The sequence below is a fragment of the Dama dama genome, chromosome 29 (assembly GCF_033118175.1).
Source record: "Dama dama isolate Ldn47 chromosome 29, ASM3311817v1, whole genome shotgun sequence".
NCBI lineage: Eukaryota > Metazoa > Chordata > Mammalia > Artiodactyla > Cervidae > Dama > Dama dama.
Genome location: NC_083709.1, coordinates 47,494,652 through 47,509,789, shown reverse-complemented (window position 1 = coordinate 47,509,789; position 15,138 = coordinate 47,494,652). Strand labels below are relative to the sequence as shown.

Genomic DNA, 15,138 nt, shown 5'->3' with positions numbered 1-15,138 from the left:
GGCAACCCCTAATCTGCTTTCTGCTGCTGTAATAAATTTGCTTGTTCTGTCCAATTCATATAGACATAAACAATATGTGATTCTTTGTGACTGGTGTGTTTCACTGAGCAGAATGTTTTCAAGGTTCATCCATATTATCACATATATCAATACTTCATTCCTTTTTATGGCTGAATAATATTCCATTCTACAGATAAACCACAATTTGTTTATCTATTCATCAGTTGATGGTCATTTAGGTTATTTGTACTTTTTGACTGTTATGAATTAATGCTGTGTACAAGTTTTTGTCTGGATATATGTTTTCATTTTTCTTGTGTATATACCTGAGTGGAACTGCAGGATCATATGGTAACTGACTCCTTGTTTCACATTTTGAGAAACTGCCAGACTGTTTTCCACAGTGGTGGTACCATTTTACATATCTACTAGCAGTGTTTTGAGGGTTTGGTTTCTCCACATCCTCACCCATACTTTTGTTATTACCTTTCTTCCCCTAGCCTTTCTGTTGGTTTGTGAAGTGGTATGTCATGGTGGTTTTTATTTGTGTTTCCATAATAACTAATGATGTTGAGTTTCACATGCTTAATGCTGTAGGCATATCTTCTTTAGAGAAATTTTTATTCAGATCCTTTGCTCATTTTATTTTTTTATTTTTTTTTTTTAACATCCTATATATTTTATTTTCTTTTTTTCTTTTTTTTTTTTTTAATTATTATATATATATATTTTTTCCAGTGGGTTTTGTCATACATTGATATGAATCAGCCATGGATTTACATGTATTCCCAATCCCAATCCCCCCTCCCACCTCCCTCTCCCCCCGATTCCTCTGAGTCTTCCCAGTGCACCAGGCCGGAGCACTTGTCTCGTGCATCCCACCTGGGCTGGTGATCTGTTTCATCATAGATAGTATACATGCTGTTCTTTTGAAATATCCCACCCTCACATTTTCCCACAAAGTTCAAAAGTCTGTTCTGTATTTTAAAATTAGGTTATTTGGTTTTTTATTATTGAGTTGTAAGAGTTCTTTATATGTTCTAGACACCAGACCCTTATGAGGTAAATGATGTGCAAGTATTTTCTCCCTTTCTGGACATATCTCTCTACTTTCTTAATAATGTTCAGACAAGATTTTAATGTTGACGAAGTTCAGTATATATCTATTTTTTCTTTTATCACTCTGCTTTTGATTCTGTATCTAAGAAATCATTGCTTAACCCAAGATCATAAAGATACTCACCTGTTTTATTCTGTGAGTTTCATAGCTTTAGCTCTTGCATGCAGGTCTTTGATCTGTTTTGAGTGAATTTTTGTGTGTGATATGAGGAAAGGACCTAGCTTCATTCTTCTGTGTGTGAAGTTGTTAGAACACCGTTTGTTGAGATTATTCTTTTCTTGTTGAATTACCTTGGCACCTTTTAGAAAATTATTCGACCATAAATGTGTGAGCTCATTTCTTGACTCTCAGTTCTGTTCCAGTGGTCCTACATATCAGGATCAGTATTTTGAAAGCTCTTGGGGTGATTCCACATACATTCTGGGTGGCGAGCGTTTGGACAGTTTGGGTGGGAGGCAGCACAACGCCAGGTTGCTGAAGTACTTCATGAGAGACGTGCAGATCGTCTGTTGTTAACTAAACTAGTGTTTCCCAAATTGGGCTGGTAAGAGTCACCAGGGATGGGGAGTTACCTGGGGAGACAAGGCCTGGTAAAGGGTGGAGAGGGGACCTGTGGCCTGTAGTTCTGGGCTCTCCGACGTGGACATTTTATCTTCACCAATTGCCAGGTGGTTGAAACCTCCAGGAAGCTGTTTAGTGAACTGTGGTCAGTGTGCTGGAGTGATGCAGGATGTGCTAGGCCAGACCAGTAGAAGACTGTATACCTGAACCATGGTCCTTCCACAGAATTGTTTTTCTCACAGTATTCTTGGGGTGAAGCCATCACTCTGTCTTAAGGAAGATGACAAGAGAGAGCTCCTTGGAACTCCTGTCCATGTTTATTGTGAGCACTTCCCTGGTCACCTTATTTATTGCCTTCTGCCATATATGGGGCTTCCTTGGTGCCTCAGAGGGTAAAGAATCTCCCCACAATGGGTGAGACCTGGGTTTGATCCCTGGGTTGGGAAGGTCCCCTGGAGAAGGGAATAGCTACCCATTCCAGTATTCTTGCCAAGAGAATTCCATGGACAGAGGAGCCTGGCGGGCTACAAGCCATGAAGTTGCAAAAAGTCGGACATGATTGAGAGACTAACACTTTCACTTTTTCTGCCATATACACACAAATATTTTATACCTACATTTCCTTCTCATTTGCCTTGTTTATTTAAATTTCTGATTATGGAGGAAGTATATATAATTCAAGGACATTTGTGTTATCTGCCCCACTAGCCTGAAAGCTTCATGAGAGAAGGGAGTTTTGGTTGATGGGAATGTCTCCAACACCAAGGACAGTGCCTGGCACATACTAGGCACTCTAAATATGTTGAGTGAATGAAAGGCAGCTTTCATTCTTTCAGCATCAGCAGCAGTCACTCTGCTTAGTTTTAGCTTCATGATACTGTGAATCATCAAAGTATGTGTTTCTCTGTATGAACCACTTGAAGATTAATGCCATAGTCATGTCCACTCTAATGTGCTTGTAGGACTAACCTCCAAACTTTTCATTTATTTACTGAATTTGTCTTGTGTGCATCTCTGCAAGCTGTCTAAAATCACCTTTGAAATCTAGTAGGCTGTAAATAAACGCTATTTAATTGGCTTTGATGAGAATTTCTTAATTTCAATCTTTCCTCCTGATCTTCTAGGTTGGCAGAGGAGAAGAATTTTTTTTAAATCAAATTCCTCTTTCATTCTTCCCTCCTTTTTTTCCTCCTCCCTTTTTTTAAATTTTAATTTTTATTTTTTAGGATAGAATTTTTGCGGCATTTGAAGAGCTTTTTCCAGATTATGTTTAAAATCGAAACCAAGCCATGTGGTGAAGAACTCAAGGGAGGGGATAAAGTGCTGATGACCTGTGTTGGCGTTGGCTTCTCCAACCTTAGCAAGACCCTCAAGTGACATTGTCAGAAGATGAAAGGCCCAAAGGCTTCTAGACAATGCAGAAGCTACCAAGGAACCAAAGGGACCAGATTCATCCAGGACTTTCCTAACTTTCTGTTTGAAAACAATCAGGATATCCGAACAAAAGACGTCTCTCTGCCTTGTGGTTTTCAGCCATTTCTCTGGGGCAGACGTTCCTCAGGAGGCCCAGTCACAGCGGGAGCTCCCTCGGCTTACCTGGATGAAGAGTGTGCCTTTGGGACACAGTTGTACTGCTGCAGCATCACAGCTGCGTTTTAGCACTGCTTCCTGAGCCCACATCCTCAGGCTTCCGCCATGTGGCTATCTTCCAGACCTTTGGAGTTTCTTACAGTTCCTTCTCCAAGGACTGACCCCCCTGAATCTTGGTTTCTGTGTAGGGATTAAATGAGATACTATGAGTGGAACCCCTTTATGAATAATGTCATGTCATGCGAATGTCAGAAATTGGTGTGTTAGCCTATTTTATCCCTTGTCTTCTGAATGGACTGCTATCTTGGAGATACACTGCTCCCCATCTGGTTCATTGTATGTGGATTTTTGGGGAATGAATGACTAGGGAGTGCAAGGGTCCAACAAAAGTTATTGGATGTTTTCCATATCTCGGGTGTGCTATGCATGTTCTCATTTTATTCTCCCAATAGCCCAGTGATGTAGATTTTATTATCTCCACAAGAGAAATTAAAAAAGGATATTTTGTACCTTTTGAAACTTAATAATATAGTGATATTAGCTCTCCTGATTTCAAGATCTAAGTATCAGAGTCTGGAATTTATGCTGCTTGCAAGCTAGTAAGGTAGATTATTACTGTTTCATGGATGCTAGCAGAAAACATGAAAATCTCATGTCATAGACAGAAAGCTTTATTACTCAGAGCACAAGAAGCAGCATGAGCTTCACTGGTTTCTTTCTCCAAGTCCCACAAGATGTGGAGGGTCTGCAGGTATGCTATGCACACTAGTGGTCTGCATCACAGGCAAGGAACATGCACATGTGGGAATTCCACCTCTTACAAGCCTGCTCTTTGTTCCAGATGGGGACATTACTTCACCCCTCAAGACTGCTTGGTGTGAACACATGATAATAAAGGGCCAGGATAAAAGCCTACCCAGCAGGAATGTGCAGGAACACTCAGGACTTGTGGCGATTGTACCTGCTGCTAGTAGAGGCTACATGTGGTGTGTGTAGAGGGTTCAGAGTTATCGGTTGTAGGGGAAATACCTGATATTTCCATTAGGATTCCAAATGATATTGTCTACCAGGATAGACTTTTGAAGTAAGGCATGGTCTTTACCTCCCCGGGTCTCTCAGTACCCTTTTCTTTTTTCAGTAAAAGGGGTCCAGAGGAAGTTTGTGCTCTCGTGTCTGAGGGTTGTGGGAGGATGTGGAGTGGGGAGCTAACATTGACAGATCAGGCCATTTTGAACTGTGGTTGTCTACTTACTGAGAGCTCTACATGCTGTGTTAGATTTCTGTTGCCGCATAACCAGTTACCACAAACTTAGTAGCTTAAAGTAGTACCATTTATCATCCACAATTCTATAGAGGTCCTGGTCTGCTTGCTTGGATTCTCTGTTTATGGCTTCACAAGGCTGATGTCAAGGTGCTGGGCTCCGGGCAGGAATACATTTCCAACCACATTTGGATTGTTGGCAGAATTGTTGGACTGGAGTTCCTGTTTCTGGCTGGCTGTCAGCTGCGGGCAACTCTCAGCTTGTACGTAGAGGCTGTCTGCATTCCTTGTAACTTGACTCCCTCCATCTTCAAGCCAGAGACGATGCATTGAATCCTTGTCATGCTTTGAACCTGACTTCTTGTGATACCTTATATTAAGGTCATCTGGTCACAGCAGTACCTAGGTTAGTGTTTGAATAGCTGGGGCCAGGACTCTTGGACATCTGAAAATTCTGCATACCACACATCAGTTCAGTTCAGTTCAGTTGTGTCCGACTCTTTGCGACCCCACGGACTGCAGCATGCCAGGCTTCCCTGTCTACCACCAACTCCCAGAGCTTACTCAAACTCATTGAGTTTGTGATGCCACCCAACCATCTCATCCTCTGTTATCCCCTTCTGCCTTCAATCTTTCCCAGCATCAGGGTCTTTTCCAATGAGTTAGTTCTTCACATCAGGTGGCCAAAGTATTGGAGCTTCAGCTTCAGCATCAGTCCTTCCAATGAACATTCAGTACTGATTTCCTTTCGGATGGACTGGTTGGCTCTCCTTGTAGTCCAAAGGACTCTCAAGAGTCTTCTCCAACACCGAAGTTCAAAAACATCAATTATTTGGTACTCAGCTTTCATTATAGTCCAACTCTCACATCCATACATGACTACTGGAAAAACCATAGCTTTGACTAGATGGACCTTTGTTGGCAAAGTAATTTTATTTACTGCTGCTGACGTTCAAACCCAGATCCACCCATGCTCAGATGTAGAACTAAGGAACCACATGGCTTTGGCTGTGTCCAGCAGGAACTTTCTGTCCCTTGGGACAAGATTGGGAAATGGGTCCTGTTGGTCAGTTTAGGGTGACATGTAGACGCTGGGCAGATCATTACAGCCAGTATATTGGACATGAGCCTCCATTTGCTGTCAACATGAAAGTATCTGGTGGTCTCCAGCCCTCTGACTGGTACAGCTGCTTCTGGAGTGGTAGTGGTGATGCTGTAGGCAATAGGAAGACACATTTAATATTAATATTTATTTAAGCAGCCTGCTGTCAGCTCCTTCTCAGGTGCCCAAGAGAAGCAACAGGTCTCCTTGGGCGGAGGCTACTGGTACTTCTTAGTGACATTCTGCTCCTGCAGCCTCTGCCTTGTTCTTAGCTTAGTTCCTGGTTGGTGCAGCCACCGCTAGTATAGTTTGATGGGAGATTCCAGCACTTTGAGCTTGGCTGTCTATCTTGACCCCTTTACTTCCCTCTGTTGACAGAGACAGACCAGTCTGAATTCAATAAGACTAGTAATTTTTTTTTTCTTTTTTAAGACATATACACATGTTTTAGGGATCATGACAGAATCATGGCCTTGCCTTCCTGTCATGTTCCAAGCCCTGCTTTTGTCTTCTACCATCCTTCTCTGTTACATTCTGGATGGACACCAGCCAGCCTCCTTCCATCATGATTATTTACCATATTCAACAAGACAGTTGATAAGGATGGGGGGGAAGCTAGGGTGTTGCAACATGACATGCGGATGGGGAAACAGCAGGAGGCGGCACTGCTAAAATCCAGATTGCCCTCAGAGGGCAGCTGAACCTTGTGGTTTGTTTGTTTGTCTTTATCTTTTCTGATAAAAAGTGGTGAAGGACATCATTGATTACAGACCCAACCAAAAAGCCCCCAAACTTAGGTTGCACTGTGGTGCCTGTCCTCTCATTGTCACTCTACAATGAAAAATGGTGAGGTAGCCATCCCGCTAGGTCTTTCCTGGGTAAGGCCAGTGCTGACAGTTAGTTTCGAGGTGGCCAAGTGGAAGAGATAAGGGTGTGAGAAGGCAGGGAAGAAAGTAGACGATTGGAGCAGAGGAGGCCTAAGGAGGTGGACAAAATTGTAGGTAGATGGAGAAAAGGAAACACCAGGGAACTAAGGGATTACTTTAATTTTGGCCGTGCCTGAGGTGGGGGTGGGATTCAACTGGTGAGGTGAGGGGGCCAAAGCAGGGTGCAGAAGTGGATTTTTCCAGGGTATTGGTTATGGTGGGCAGATTAGAGTGTGGGGCCTCATTGACTTTACATATTGGTGCTTTTTTGGAGACATGTGCTGGTGGGTGATTATAACAGTCTGTGATGGATGGAAAAGCAGCATCACAGGCCTTGTACCCAGCCTGGTCCTCTGCTGTTCCTCATCTGACTCCAGAGTGGAGAAGTAACTTGCACTCGATCAGAGTTTCCATGTTTAGACCACCCTGGCCTGTTCTTTAGAAGTGACCAATAGTTAAGAGGAATGTCAATAGGCAAGCATAGTTTTTCTGTACTCTAGTTGACTAGGTCTGTGAAGACATTTGAGTGGGATAATTTATCAGTGTTTGGCCTCTTACAGAGGCCAAGCCACTTCACTCCTTTACTCAAGCGAATAGGGCTGTCAGGAGCCCTAGGTCCTGATTTGTCAGGACCTATTTGTTAGCAGCCTAGGTCCAGGACTCCTCTAATCCATGTCTTTCACTTGGCCGTTAATAGATAGCCTCACTCCATGCCCGAGGCACTGGCCTTTGGTCAGCATCTGTAGATGGACTGGGGCAGAGCTTTTGGCACATGGTCCACTTCCTGTCCTTCTGGTTCTTCTGATACTCGTGGTTCTAGATGTGGATCCTGCTCTGCTGACGCCCTTGTGTTAAGTCTACAGGGGAGGGGATGCTGATCTTGGGAGGTAAGAGGCCCAGCTTGCTTTCTGGCCCATTTCAGCTACTGACCAGCAGTTACGGCATAAGTATTTCACTTCCGCACACTTGGATTGCTTTTGGGAAATCAGGGTGGATGTGTGAGGCCTTGTACCCAGCCTAGACCTCTGCTCTTCCTCACCTGACTCCAAAGTAGGGGAGAAGTAATTTGCACTCCATCAGAGTTTCCTGGTTTGGGTGCCCCCAAAACCAGAAAGATGACCTTCATTGCCTCCTCCATGCCACTCCCATCCTCATAACATCGAGATGTTTCTCTGAAATCTCTTAGACACTCTTTATTACTGTGTTTCCCCCCCCATTCCCAACCCTGTTAAAGAGCTTTACATCTAAAATTTTCAAGTTGATTAGTTTGCTAATAATTTCTACTGTGATATGTGAAATCATGTATTCAAACTGATGAAGGTAGGTGAATTTCTAGAAATCAGAGACTGACTTAAATGAACTAGCCCAACGATGCATTTGGCAGCTTCATGTGTCTACTCTCTGAATACCCTGTCACCACACGGTCCTGAGGGTGGTGGACCTGCTGTTGGACTCACCAGTGGCCATTTGGGTAACTGGTCTCCTCTTGGGAGTGAATGCTGCTCCAAAGGAAGAGGAATGTTCGAGGCAGGCGCCTATTCCTGGTGCATCTTGGATGGTAGGACTCCTGAAGATATCACTTTAGTCTTTAAGGGAAGATATTGGTGGGACCATATATTTTGAAATGGTGCCTAGCTTGTTGCTTGGAGGGGTCCAATTTCAGGTCATGACAACTGACCTCAGGTTGTTTTAAATGCTGGGTACACCTGGCTCCCCATACTTCTCAAATTCTCTCTCTGTCAATGCTCTGTTTCCACCTCTCTGCTGTTTTAGCTGTTAGGCAGTTAAAGGCGTTGTGCCTAATACCTGTAAGCTTTGAAGAACCAATGGGAAGGCTTACCAAAAAAAAAAAATACTAGCTTCAAGTTAGGCAAAGAAAAAGAGCAAAAATAAATATCTACAAAATGAAACATTTTCAAATTTAAAATGTGGAAAACCATATAAATGAGTTTGTTTCTTCACACACATTTCCAAGCAAATGCAGTAATTGCAAGGAATTATTGCTAGTCATTTATTAAATGGGCTGCTGGTCAACCAAGCAGTTTAGAAAGCAAAATTATAAGGAGCCTTTCAGAAATTTGCCACGTGGCTGTATTTTAACATTTGTGGTTTGGTGACACTGTCATAAGAGGCCTAGAAAATAAAACCGTGTAAGTCCTCCCTCCTCACTGAGCCACCTCTGTAATGTTAAAGCCTCAGCATCTCCGGAGGGACTTCCCCGGCCTATGGGGCATCCCCAACTATAGGTTCTCATACACTCCTGGGTGCCTTCTTCACACTTCACACGCTCAGTTATTGCTTAATTTTCTGTGTTAACCTGTTTTGATGTGAAGCATGTTGATCTTTTACAATTTGGTGTGGCTGTGGTTTTAAAGTGTTTTTTTAAAAGACTTTAAAAAAAAAGATGAATTCAATCATTTGTGAGGAAAGCTTTTGGCTTCTTGAGTTTCAGTAGAGCACTGTGGAAGTAGCATGCATAGGAATGAGACTGTGTTTGCATATTATTAAATAGCTGAGTCTGTAGCCACATGGCATCGGATAGATCCTCTGCCTCATCTGTAAAATGGAAAATAGCTGCTGTCCACCCTGATACTGACAGGACTTATTAAATGGTTATGTGTTAAATGCTTAGGATTCCTTTTAGCTGTTAAACCTCTGATGAGGATTCAAAGCAGTCTTTTACCTAACAGGTTCATGTCTCCATGGGTCATAGGGTTTATCTTTATATCTGATACTTGGATGGACTCAGCCAGAAGACCAGAGGCAAGATGTGGCACCTGTAATGGGTTGGGGTCACACTGCCCCATGACATGTTATAGAGTTAAAAAGAGTGCCTACAGGCATCTCTGTGAAGTTCGCCATGTTCTAGCAGGACCCACTTGTCAGGGTGAAGTGAGCAGGCAGGCTACCTCAGGGCTCAGCACTGCTCGGCTACTGTGTGCACCAAACCAAATGAAGAGCTCCCGTGTCATCATGCCAGAGTGTTACCTAAGGCTACCATGTGAGCAACTGCATGTCATCAGAACTCAGCTCTCTCCCTTCTCCCAGTATTGCTTTCAGTGTTTCTTCTCCATCAGGCATTCTCTTTAACGTTCAGTTTTTAGTGGTCAGAGAGATTCTACCCATTATTTAAAAAAAAAAAAAAAAAATCCTCCAGAATTATGTCTCCCTCTGGTTGACTCCAAAATGACCAGATCTGGGTCCTGTTTTCATCCCTGGAGTGGTAGGGATGTCAGCCTCAACCAGACTGTGTATATTGAAAGGAATGGGTAAAGTGGTTCCTGAAGGAAAACCTGAATGCTTTTACAAAGAGAAAAGACACTGGGAAGGCAGAAATAACAGTTGTCTACTATAGACTGCATTACCTAGTTCCCTGAATACTCTTGGGAGAACATCCTACGTAAGTACTTGCCCACTGCCATCTTTCACCATCCAAAATCTTCCAGGATCATGGTATAGGATAGGGTGTACAGAACTTCCCTGGTGGTCCAGCGGTTAAGAATCTGCCTGCCAATGCAGGAGTCACAAGTTTGATTCCTGGTCCGGGAAGATTCCACATCCCATGGGGCAGCTAAGCCCATGCTTCACAACTGCTGAGCCCATGCACCCTAGAGCCTATGCTCTGCAACAGGAGAAGCCACCGCAATGAGAAGCCCGTGCATTACAACTAGAGACAGCCCTCACACAGCAACGAAGACCCAGCACAGCCATAAATAAATAAAAAGAATTGAGTGGGCAAGAATGAGTTCAGTTCAACACGTGTTTCCTGACAAAAGGCGAGACTTTTGTACCCGGAAGGCCAAAGTTAATATGGACACTGGGCAAAAGTTTATCATTTTAGCTAGTGGTATTCTTGGGCTGGGAGGAGGAGTATACCAGGGTGGTAACACAGAGGGAGGAGAACCAGCAGTGGGAACACCATGTGGGCTGTGGACAGGAGGAAGGGCAGGAGGCCAGCTTGAAGAAAGGAGGACATGCAATGTCTGTTGGTGCTTTCCATCGTGGTTCTGTCTTTTTCCACCTCTGGAAAGACAAACTCAGAAGTGGGGAGGAAGATCAGGGCTTTTTTCCATTGCCAGGAATACAAGAATTAAAATGATAATGACAGTGACATGAAAAGCTAGCCCTAGAAGAGCACTGAAGACATATATAAGTGATGACAGGAATTAGGATGGGGACATGATGGGTATTCTTATTTCCAAATAACTTGCACTATTTTGTTTTTATAGTTATATACCTGTTTCTGTGTGTGTATATGTTTACTTATATGAAGAATCTCAGGTGCAACTCCCATTATTTTTCATCAGCTGCAAGGCAAATAAAAGATTAAGCATCCTCTTTGTCCTACTCCTCTGCACCTTCCCTTAAAACACACACACACACACACACACACACACACACACACAAGCAACTTACTTATGATGTAGTTGGGGCATGTGGAAGGAAGTGCCACAGATGGAGAGGAATCCAAGGCCTGCTCATGATACTGCCTAAGTGGCTTATCTCTACCCTTGCCTGTCTTCAGGATTCTGGGTCAGAGCACTGTTTCACCTCTTAGTTAGATTACGTTAGGTCTGCTGTAATGTTTCCCAGAGCATGTTCTGTTGTACACTAGCATCATACAATGCTTTCCCTGAAAAAGTGAAAAGAAAGTGTTAGTCACTCAGTCGTGTCCCACTCTTTGTGATCCCATGGACTGTAGGCTGCCTGGCTCCTCTGGGTGAGAATACTGGAGTGGGTTGCCGTTCCCGTCTCCAGAGGCTCTTCGTGATCCAGGGATCAAACCTGGGTATCCCACACTGCAGGCAAATTCTTTACTGTCTGAGCCACCAGGGAAGCCCTTTTCCCTGAAAAGCCAACTTAATATAGGTGTAGACGGTGTTGCAGTCTCTGGTGCAGGTTTGGAGGCCACAATGTGTACTAACGTAGCAGAAGCTCTGAGGAGTCCTGCCTGTAGCTGAAACTGTCTTTGTTTTACTACTGCTTTTCAAACTGACTTGGACATTGAACTTTCCATACCTCCACCCACAAAAAAAGTATTGCATGTAGTGCTTTTATTCTGCAAATCATACTTGACAGGTACTTGGTCTAGTAGGATTTTTTTTTTTTTTTTTTTAGGAAAGATAAACTCTGCCATTTGTGATTGGAATATTTGTAAGAAGTCAAGCAGTTGGAATAATAAGTCAAGCGGTTAGAATCTAGTGACTAACCCTTGCCCCCATCTTACAGCATTGACACCCACACCCGTGAGCTTCAGATTATGGGCCCCACCTAGTCCTATACCATCTTACCTTCTTATCTGGGCTTCTGGGAATTACAAGGGTCAGAAATGGGACTAGGCTGGGATTTTGTGTGTGTGTGTTGTGATAAACTACAATGTCCCTAATCTCTTGAGGGGGCTTCCCAAGTAGCTCAGTGGTAAAAAACCCATCTGCCAATGCAGGAGATGTGGATTCAACCCCTGGGTCGGGAAGATCCCCTGGAAGACAAAATGGCAACCTACTCCAGTATTCTTCCCTGGAAAATCCCATGGATAGAGTAGCCTGGTGGGCTACAGTTTATGGGGTCACAAACAGTCAGACATGACTTAGCAACTGAGCACAATCTCTTTAAGAGTCACATTGACTGTTCTTTCCTTCTCGTCTCAGAACCTTAACATGGCAGTGGAACCCACCTGAGCTCTCAACGGGAGGGGGTCAGAAGATGTTCTACTGACTTGGGAGCCCAGGGAGAGAGCCAGAACCCTGTGAGGGCTTAGCCCAAATCTTGGTAATAGGTCAAGGAGAAACCCTTGGGGAAGGAGCACCATAAAATGATTGGCCATATTTTTACATTTCAAGCCATATTCAAGCCTGAGCCCCCAAACACCTGGATTTTCAGAACTCTGACCTGGGCACAACTTGCCAGCAGCTATCACCAAGATGTGAAGACTGGGCCCTCAAAGTAGTGGGTCTGGGAATGTGGAGAGGCCTTGGGCTTTTTAAACGGGCATTTTAAAAGATGCTGGTTTAGTTGTTGTTAAGTTGTGTCCAACTCTTATGACCCAAGGACTGCGATCCACCAGGTTTCTCTGTCCATGAGGTTTTCCAGGCAAAAATACTGGAGTGGGTTGCCATTTGAATTGCACTTGCAACAAGCCCCTACTGGCCCTGCTCCTCTGTTAATAAGCTGTCCAGAAAAGAGCCTGCCTGGATACTCTCTGAGTGTCTTCTTCAAAATGTAAAACTTAAGTAGGAGCTTTCTTTTTTTTTCTCCAGCATGTTATGTTTTTTTATTTCAAGGAAGGTAAAAATGCAACTGAAACACAGAAAAAAATTTGTGTAGCTGTCCAGAAAAGAGCCTGCCTGGATACTCTCTGTCTTCTTCAAAATGTACAACTTAAGTGGGAGCTTTCTTTTTTTTTTCTCCAGCATGTTATGTTTTTTTATTTCAAGGAAGGTAAAAATGCAACTGAAACACAGAAAAAAATTTGTGTAGTGTACAGAGAAGGTGCTGTGACTGATAAAACGTGTCAAAAGTGGTTTGTGAAGTTTTATGCTGGTGATTTCTCACTGGACAATGCTCCATGGTCGGGTAGACCAGTTGAAGTTGATAGTGATCAAATAGAGACATTAATTGAGAAAAATCAGTGTGATATCCAAGTGGATGCTTTTTAAAGCTGTTGATGCTATACATCAAGGAAAAGCTTTTGCATCTCTTAACAACTTGAGTGGGTACTATTTGCAGTTCTGAGTTTTGTCTTCTGGGAGTTCAGAAGGTGAAATAGCAAAGGTTTAATCAGAGTCCTGAATGTGACCCAGGTTAGGAAATAACAAAACAAACTTGAACTCCTGTTCACCCACCTGAGAGGAAGAAAAATGCAAAAGGAAGTGGAAAACAACAAACCTCAGATGGAGGGAGCAAGTGGCAAGTGCCCTTCTTAAGAATACCAAGAAAACAACATTGGCATGGAAACCAGACAGTGGCAGGGGGGAGCTGCCAGGGGAACAGCAAGGAGTCAGTCCCGCAGGGACTGTCCTGGTTGTCTCATCTGTTTGCCCCTGACCTGAGGGGACTGAACACCAAGCATCTCATATGACTTGTATATTCTTGTGTGACTCCAAGTGTTAGGAACTGCCACTGTTATGAGTAATATACAGATTCACTTTAAAGTAGCACTGAATTCATAATTCATAAAGTATTTTCTCAGTGAACAGGTTCCTTCATGTGGAAAGAGGTCTGTGAAAATTTTAGATGTTTAAAAGAGGTTCTCATGCTTTCTTAAAAAGATTAGAATGACTGTTATATTGAATGCAATCATTTTCTCCCCAGTGGTAGTCTTCCTGTTGGTTACCCATCTGGAATGTTTGAATTTTTTGGCACAAATCTTGACTATCTGCTTGTGTCTGGGGAAGGGATAGGTTAGGAGAGAGAAGCAATGGGAATATAATAAAGAATGGCCCTTAGCAAACTGTGGATGCTGTGTGCCATTACCACCATCCTTCTTCCAGCCTGCCCACCCTGCTACTAGGCAACAGTTAGCACAGGACCTTTAGTGGTCCTGCTCAGCCATTGGTTGTCTCCTCAGTGTCTCCCCCACTGCCCACCCTGCCCCCTAAGCAGCCGTCAGTGAGTGACCGTTAATGATCCTGCTCAGTCATTGGTCGGTGCCCCAGTGGGCCCCTCCCACAAGCGACCAACTGTCCAGGAGCAACCTTAGTGAGGCCATTCAGCCAACCTTCAGTGGAGTGGTGGTCGTCAGGCAGAGAGTAAGGTAAGAGGTGGATCCTGGCCTTCTTCCCCGTGGCCCTCCAGCTTACCTGGCTTCAGGCCAGTAAGTGAGTGGAGGGGCCCAGAGAACAGGCTGGGGGCTGTGTCCTAGAGGGCTCTAGAGCTCTCGCCAAAGCCACCGGCTGGCTGGACCCAGACCTTGAGGCTACAGTGAACCTCTCCCCTACCCCCACCCCTGTGACCTAATGGCAGCAGCCGTATGCCTAGAATGTCATCTGCGGGACCTGGCCCCCCACCATTTGGGCGGCCTGAGGAGCTGAAGGCGAGAGGTCCTGGGCACCTGGCTCCCTCAGGGATGACAGCTGAGCAGGGTCTAGGGTCCTGGTTCTGAAGGAACCATCAACTGAGAGCTTTTCAGCCAGGACCTGGACCTCACAGGGGAAAAGTTGAGCCTTGGGACCTCATCATTTCTTGTCAGAATGGAGAGTAACATTTGTTTGGTGGATATTTACAGGAACATTGTTATCTAACCATAACCTGACCTCAGTAGCAAAGGCTCTGACACCAAGAAGTCTGCAACAACTAACCCTACTCCTTCACTTTTCCTAGAAAAGGACTTTGCTGAGAGCTTTTGTTGGGGGGGAGATTTGGGAGTTTTAAGGCATGAGCACCATCTCCTTGCACACCCCTGCAATAAACTTTTCTTTGTTCCAAACTCCCACGTTTTGGTATTGTTTGGCCTCACTGTACATTGGACACATAAACTTACTTTCTGGTAACAGGAAGACTGGAGATCATATTAGTTATTGAGCTGTTCTCAATCATCATTCAAAGAGATGACATTCCATTTGGCATCATGATCTGCTGA

At 44.0% G+C, this 15,138-nt stretch overlaps 1 protein-coding gene across 1 annotated transcript in view; it reads left to right on the top strand.

The window, feature by feature from the left end:
* The window catches only part of RCL1 (RNA terminal phosphate cyclase like 1), a 64,896-nt gene extending 61,291 nt beyond the window's left edge, over positions 1–3,605 (top strand). The window contains exon 9 of the mRNA XM_061132117.1: positions 2,908–3,605. Within this exon, the coding sequence (XP_060988100.1) occupies positions 2,908–3,058 (151 nt within the window). The 3' untranslated portion in view covers positions 3,059–3,605. The remainder of the gene's footprint in view (positions 1–2,907) is intronic.
* Positions 3,606–15,138: the final 11,533 nt, after the last annotated feature.